The 7,414-nt window shown below is 62.3% G+C and overlaps 1 protein-coding gene across 1 annotated transcript; it reads right to left on the bottom strand.

The window, feature by feature from the left end:
• On the bottom strand, positions 1–6,506 carry DTX1 (deltex E3 ubiquitin ligase 1). Its single transcript, XM_010720520.3, has 9 exons — positions 5,930–6,506; positions 3,262–3,913; positions 1,797–1,858; positions 1,541–1,702; positions 1,245–1,306; positions 1,005–1,163; positions 769–930; positions 603–692; positions 1–478 (listed from the first exon to the last, which is right to left on the bottom strand). The coding sequence occupies exons 1-9, from the start codon at positions 6,186–6,188 to the stop codon at positions 254–256; spliced, it is 1,833 nt and encodes a 610-aa protein (XP_010718822.1). The 5' UTR covers positions 6,189–6,506; the 3' UTR covers positions 1–253.
• Positions 6,507–7,414: the final 908 nt, after the last annotated feature.

Below are 7,414 nucleotides of genomic sequence, written 5' to 3'. Positions count from 1 at the left end.
GTGGGTGACGCGGGACGCCGGAACGCTGCGGTGTATTCTGTAACACAGAGACGTACACATGGCACCGGCTGCACGCGGCTCCGTGGGGCACCGGGTGGGCGGAGAGGAAAGCACCGCGCTGCTGGAGGCCGGGCAGGGGACGGGGACACGCGGCGGGTGGCACCGGGGGATGAGCCCACGCGGGGCCGGCGGCGAAGCAGCAGGGACGGTGACACGGGACCGAGGGGAGGGCGGGGAGCCCCTCACCGTGGGCTCAGTCCTTGAGGGTGGCCTCGGAGACGCCCTGCGCCAGCAGCTCGGCCAGGACGTTGTCCAGGTAGTTGGGATCGGGATAGCCGTGACCCGTCAGGTTGGAGCCGAATTCGGTCTTGTGATGGATCTCGTTCCACACCACCGTGTCTGATTCTCCCGTGGTGTTGGAGGTGCCGATGGTGAAGATGAGCCGCCGGTCCCACGCCACGATCAGCAGCTTCAGCACCTGGGGGACGGCCACAGCTGCGTCCCACCCCACGGCACGGCCACCCCGATGTCCCACCCCGATGTCCCCATCCGTACGGCCACGTCCCCACCCGCGCCACCCCCGGGGACACGGAACTGCTCACCTTCCTGCCCTTCTCGTTGTCAGGCAGGTAGCAGTGCCGGGGAAAGCCGCGTGCCGTGAACTTCTTGCCAGGGTTGGGGTGCTCTGGACCCTTTGGTGAGGAGCAGAGGGGTGAGTGGGCGGCGTGGGGACACCCAGCCCTGGGGTGGGGGCTGCGGGGGGCTCACCTGGATGCCGGTGGGGATGTCGTAGACTATCCGGATGGTTTTGGAGTCAGTGTAGCCCGGGAGGGAATGGGGGATGAGGTGGAACTCCATCTTCCCAGGGGGCTGCGTGCCCGTCTTCTCCCCATAGATGGCCTTGCAGGTGGGGCACTGCAAGCTGCCGTCCTGCAGGGACAGCCAGGGTGGGCGCTCAGCCCCTGCCATACGCACGCAGACCCCGTGTCCACGCTGGCTCTCACCTTGTTGCCGTTGTTGTACATGGCCACGAGGCACAGCAGGTGGTACATGTGCCCACACTTGCCCAACTTGCCCACCAGCTCCGGCTTGATGCCGCGGTGACTGAGGACGCCCTCGTAGCCCGAGGAGGTGACCAACCGCTCCATGCAGATGGTGCAGTCCTGGGGGGACACGGGGGTCACCTCATGGGCGTCACACCAGGTTCTGTGCCCATCCCCTGCCCTCCCACCATGCCAGCTCACCTCATCCGGAGGGGTCTTCACCTTCTGGATGTAGCGACGCACCACATCCTCCGGGTTCTTGCCTGCCATGGATAGGGGTGTCAGTCAGACAAACCTCCCCCACCAAACCCTCCCTGCCACCCCCTGCCTCTAGCGTGGGGACAGAGACAGAGAGGAGGTGGCACAGAGGAGCTATGGGCAGTGACATCACCTTAGGGCTTGGGTGGCACGCCGCATTTTAGGCCATCCCCCCAACATTTCAGGTCCCAACCCACAGCACCATTTGTGCCTCAGTTTCCCCTCCAGCAGCTCCTTACTCCTTTTGAGGTGCTTCTTCTTGGTCTTCCTGCAGATTCCGCTGACCCCAGGCACAGGCTTGATGTCACTCTTGCTGACGGGCGGCGGGTGCAGGATGGGTTTGGGTGCACGGGTCAGGCAGACAGGCAGTCCAGCAGCACACATCAGGATGCCAGTCATCCCTGCACAGGGACAGGGGTGTCTGTCTGTCCCTTCCCTCCCTGGCCCGATCCCTGAGCACCTATGGGTGCTCTTTATGGGACCCCCACCCATTACCTGCGAGGGCGGGATGGACGGGGCCAGTGCCATTCAGGTTCTTGACTGGGAGGGCTGGCACCCTGCAAGAGACAGGAGGAATGTATGTCCCCTGGGTCCTGTCCTTTCTGCAGTGTCATTAGGGCAGCCAGGAGTGCATCTGGGCAGGTGCCTGTACACTCATGCATGCATCCCCTCGGGTGTGCACCCATATGTGCAAAGCTGCATGGCTACAGCTTGGTGCGAGATGTGGGGTTGTGGGGACACGTGAGGAGGTGGCTGAGGACATAGCAGGGATGTGAAGAGAGTGGGGATGGTGGGGAATGGGTGGATGGACAGACGGATAGAGAGACAGAAGGACAGAGATAAGTATGTAGATGGATGGATGGACGGATGGATGGATGGGTGAGTTGGTGGGTGGAAGAATGGATAGACAGATGGATGGTTGGATAGAGATGGTTGTGGGTGTGTAGACATGGGGAGAGCCCCCACATCCCTGTTCACAACCCAGCAGCCACAACACAGACAGGAGATCCCAGCCCCAAGGAAGGGTCCGTTGCACAGGGACTCTTCCTGCCCCCGCAACACCCCCAGGCCATGCCACAACCCAGCCTTGCCTCTACCTGCAGTCCCTGCCCGCAGTTCCCAAGGCCACCCTCAGCCACACCAAGGCCACCTGAGGCAGCGGGGCCCTCACCCCTCCAGCCCCCTCCTACCTGTCCAGGGGGACGCACAGCACAGGGGCTGCGTGTCGACACGAGGACGGCTTGGCCCAGGACACGGAAGCGAAAGCAGAACATCAACAGAGGAAGGAAACACGCCGAGTGCTTTGGTGACCCTGCATGCCCCCCCCCTCCCCAACTCTGTCACCCCTGTCCCCAGCTCTGTCTGGCTGTGGGCTGTGGCTGCGGGCAGTGGGAGGGACGCAGAGATATGTGCTCACACTGCATGATGCTCCCTGTGCCCCTGCTACCCCTGACTCACAGGTGTTCCTGCAGCACACACCCTGAAGCAGAGGTGACACTGTCAGGATGTCACCACCACCACCCAGTTTTGTCCCGCTGCATCTCCCAGCACAAAGCCAGATCCTTCCTGCGGGGCAAGATGCCACAACAGCTCCCTGTAGGGACCTGCCTGGTGGTACTGGAACAAACACTCCGGGGTGACCCACCCCATGCTGGACAACAGGGACACAAGTCCCCCAGTGACTGGCACCTCATCTCCTCCAGCCAGCATGGCATGGCGTGGACTGGCACAACCAGGCACAGTGTGGCATGGCATGGAGCTACACGGCACAACACAGGAGTGCAGCACGGCGCAGCACGGCACGGCACGGCTATGGTGGTGGTGACGCAGTGCCAGCACCGGTGAGGTGACAGCCGGTGCTGCCAAGCAATCTGACTGCACCTCCATGCCACCTCCCCACCGCCGTGAGCCCACCCCGTGCCACCTCAGCATCACCGCATGCATCCTCATCCCAGCTTACCCTGGGGGCACCGCGGTGCGGGCGCTGCCGCCAGCCCCCCGCTGCGTGCCGGGCCGGTTGAGGTTATTGAGGCCAGGCAGCTGCACGGTGCCGGGCGCGCTCTGGCTGCACCCAAAAGCCCCAGCAGGCACCCTGGGTGCCTCCCCTTTGGCCGTGCCACCCGCCGATGGCCACAACGTCGCACCGGCAAAGGTGCTGCTCTGCCGCACCGGCACCGTCCCCGTGCCGGCGTACAGCTTGCGGCGCTGCGAGGCCAGGATGGCGTTGGACGCCGCGCGAGTGCTGTTGACCAGCAGGCACTGATGGCACGAGCAGGGCTGCCCCGTGCTGCTGCCCACCGGCCACGACTGCGACTTGGGGATGGAGCCCATGGTCAGCGGGTACGCCAGGTCCATGCGGCGCCGCAGCCGGCGCCGGCGCTGCGTCTGTCGGTTCATCTGCGACATGCTGCTGAAGTAGATGAGGTAGCAGAAGCCCAGGGAGGAGAGGTCCAGCCAGGGGTGCTGCTTCTCGTAGGCGTTCTGGATGGTGATGCAGATATCCATGTCGTAGGGAGTCCACGAGCTGTTGTCGTTCTCCCATTCCCACACGATGCCCTTTCCCGGTGCTGAGGAGGGGTCGTAGAAGTTCCTGCGCACCGGGCGCATGGTGCCTGCGGGGACGCGGCGCTCAGCACCCAAACACCGCTGCCATCCCCCGGACAGAGCCCCCCCAGCGGCTCACCCCCGGCACCGCGCCCCTCTCCTCGCTCAGCCACACGCTGCGCTCCCATCCCCGGCCGGCTGCACTGCCTGGCCCTATTAACGACTCTAATAAGGGTCATTAATCACCGCCCGGCCCAGCTGCCGCCGGGTGCTGAGGCAGCGCTGCCTGCAGCCCCAGGGGGTCCGTGCCCCGCCGCAGCCCAGCAAGTCCTCACCTGAGTCAGCTGCACGCTCACATCCCCATCCTGCTCAGGTCCTGTATCCCACCACTCGCTTGTGTCCACACCCCAAATCCCACTGCTGGCTCACAGCCACACACTGCTCACATCCGTGTCCTGCATTCTGTTTCCCACTGCTGTCAACATCCCAAATCCCACCGCTATCTTGTGTCTACATCCCAACTCTCACTACCACTCTCATCCCACATCCCACTGCCCAATCCCAACCACATCCCACTCACATCCATGTCCTGCACCCGCTGCCCACCCGTCTCTGTGCACACCCCACCTCCCCCCATCTCTTTGCACCCAGCCCACCATACCCACACCCCACTGATACCCATGCCCTGCACCTCCCATCCCGCTCACATCCACATCCCGGCCCCACTGGTGCCAGCATCTCCCCCCAGGTGTGTGCACATCCTGCAGCCACACCTCCCGGCTGTTCAGAACAGGGTCACCTCGTTTCACACACACCCCATCACATCCCAAGCCCACCTCACCATGGGCACACGTTCCCAGCAGCACCCAGCACCATCCAGGCCAAGGAATGGGACATTTAGGGACCTTGCAGATGAGCATTTCCCAGCAGGGGGTATAATCCTGCACCATCCCCATCCATCCCCCATCTGAGCGAGTCTCCTGGGGTTCAGCTGGCACACATCACTTTAGTGGGTCATGGTTAATGGGGTCTGAGCTGGGAGGCAGTGTGGGACAGGGCTTGATTTCCCTCGAGGACACCTGTCCTGGTTGTGTGCCGCAGCCCTGCTCTGTTAAGGGGTGGCGTGTGGCCCCTGCAGACCCCAAAGTGGGGCCACCCGTTTCCCTTTGTCCCAACAGGACAACAGGAGGGAAGGAAAAGGAAGGGCAAGAGGTGACTTATGGGGGCTGCATTGGGGTGAGGACAGACAGAAAGGAACAGACTGACAGGTGGGGAAGAGGGTGAGTTGAAAGAGATGGATGGATGGATGGATGGATGGATGGATGGATGGATGGATGGATGGAGGAATGGATGGAGAAGGAATGGATAGGTGGAGGGATGGATGGAGGGAGGGAGGGATGGATGGATGGAATGATGGATGGAGGAATGGAAGGAGGAATGGATGGAGAAGGAATGGATAGGTGGAGGGATGGATGGAGGGAGGGAGAGATAGATGGATGGATGGAATGTTGGATGGAGGGACAGACTGATGAATTGATTGGGGACTAGTTGGATGGAATGACAAATATACATGGGGATGGATACTTTGATGGATACATGAACAGAATGACAAGGAAGTAAAGATACACCGAGATGGAAGGATGGATGGATGAATGACAATTACTCGTTAGGATGGGTGGATTGATGGGTAATAGAAGTAGAATGACACACAGCAAATATATGCACACTGTGATGGGTGGATGGGTGGATGGGTGGATGGATGGAGGGATGGATGGATGGAGGGATGGAGGGATGGATGGATGGAGGGATGGAGGGATGGATACATGGGACAAAGAAAGGGAGTAACAAAGGAATAAAGCAATGAAGCAAGGACACAGGAAGGAAGGAAGGATACAAAGACACATAGCCATGCCACGGAATGGCTGATGGATGGGCAGAGGAACAAATGACTGCAGAAGAAGGAAGAGGAGTGCTGAAGGCCCTCCAACAAAGGCTCACAGAAGGGGCAGACGTACTCATCCCTGCCACTCCACCCCCAGTAGACCCCTGGCCAGTCATGTGCCCACCGAGCCCCCTGCCCTTACCCGTGTCCTGCCGAAACTGGTGCATGGACTGCAGGTCGATGATGTAGGGTGCCAGCTGCACGTCCACCTGGCCCAGCACCACGCTGCCACGGGCATCCTCCTTCAGCACGTTCTCAATGTGGTGGCAGACAGCAGCTGAGTAGGGCCGCCAGCGCCCGTGCTCGTTCAGCCACTCCCAGACCACCACGCGGGCCAGGTTTTGTGGTGGGAACCCCAAAGTCCCAGAGCCCAGAAGGGCCCCTGTGCCCTGCCGTGCCATGGCTGGGGACAGCGGCTCAGCGCCGTGCCATGGCCAAGGGACAGACGGCTTGGTGGCACCTGCGGGGGTGGAACGTCCTTGTCCCCACTGCAGAGCTCAGCAGGGGTGGGAGGTGGCACCCAGAGCCCCGTGGCACCCAGTTCTGCTCCACCGGGGCCACCACCAGGGCAGGCTGGGGTGAGCCATCACTTGGCACCGGGCGCCGGGCTCTGCATGGGCGGTGTTGAGCTGGAGCTGGAGCTGCTGTCCTCCCTGCAGTGCTGGCACATCTCAGTGTCCCCAGGCTCAGCGGGGACAGGACACCCCCAGATACCCCCTCCTCTTCTTTCCCCTTCTGTCCCAGCCGATGTCACCGGTTGCTCCAAGGCTCCCAGGGCGTCACCTGCAAAGCAGGGCAACAGCACCACTCAGTCACAGCCGAGGTGGCTCTGAGTGCTGCCACGCAGTGCTGCATCCCTGCCCTCCCCGGTGGTGCCTTGGGGACCGTCCCTATCGCTCCGTGTGCCCACAGCCAGACAGCGTGGCGGGCTGCCAGCCTCAGGTGTGACAGCAGAGAGGGGGACAGCGGGGACAAGCAGCGTGGGGACAATTGTTCTCAAGGCTTGTGAGGGGGCTCAAAAAACCGAGAAGCCCCACAGAAGCCGGCTGTGTGCCCGGGAGCTCGCGGCCCTCCTGCTCATCCGGCACTGATTTATGATCTGCACTGCAGGCATCGGGATGGGGTCAGCCTGGGCGGCGTGCCCTGGGCCCCCCACACATCCCAGGCAGCTCCTTGCCCACCAGCACAGCCTCACGGCCCCCGTGCATGGGGTGGGAGGGTTAGGCTGCACAGACAGACAGCAAGCTACTGACAGACAGATGGACACAGAGCCATGCATTGGCACTGGGGACACAAACAGCACGGGGACTTGCGCAGACGGACGGACGGACAGACAGACAGACATACATACGTAGGGCCACACAGCAGCGTGACAACAAACAGTCGTAGACACACACACACACACACACACACACACACACAGGCGTGTGCATCCATGCACTCATCCAGCACCCCCAGCACCGCAGCAACCAGAGGGGCCCAAACCTCGGGGACAAAACCCAGTGCCACCCCCCTCCCCATTCTGCTCCCCCCTTCGGTCCCCCGTCCATCGCACTGCATGCGAAGCCAGGCCCATCCCCCGGTGCCCCCAGCACACCGTACCCCCGCTGCACGATATTCCCACTCC

Source organism: Meleagris gallopavo, chromosome 17 (genome assembly GCF_000146605.3).
Source record: "Meleagris gallopavo isolate NT-WF06-2002-E0010 breed Aviagen turkey brand Nicholas breeding stock chromosome 17, Turkey_5.1, whole genome shotgun sequence".
Lineage (NCBI taxonomy): Eukaryota > Metazoa > Chordata > Aves > Galliformes > Phasianidae > Meleagris > Meleagris gallopavo.
Note: the sequence above shows the minus strand (reverse complement) of the source record. Positions and strands in the feature narration are given on the sequence as shown.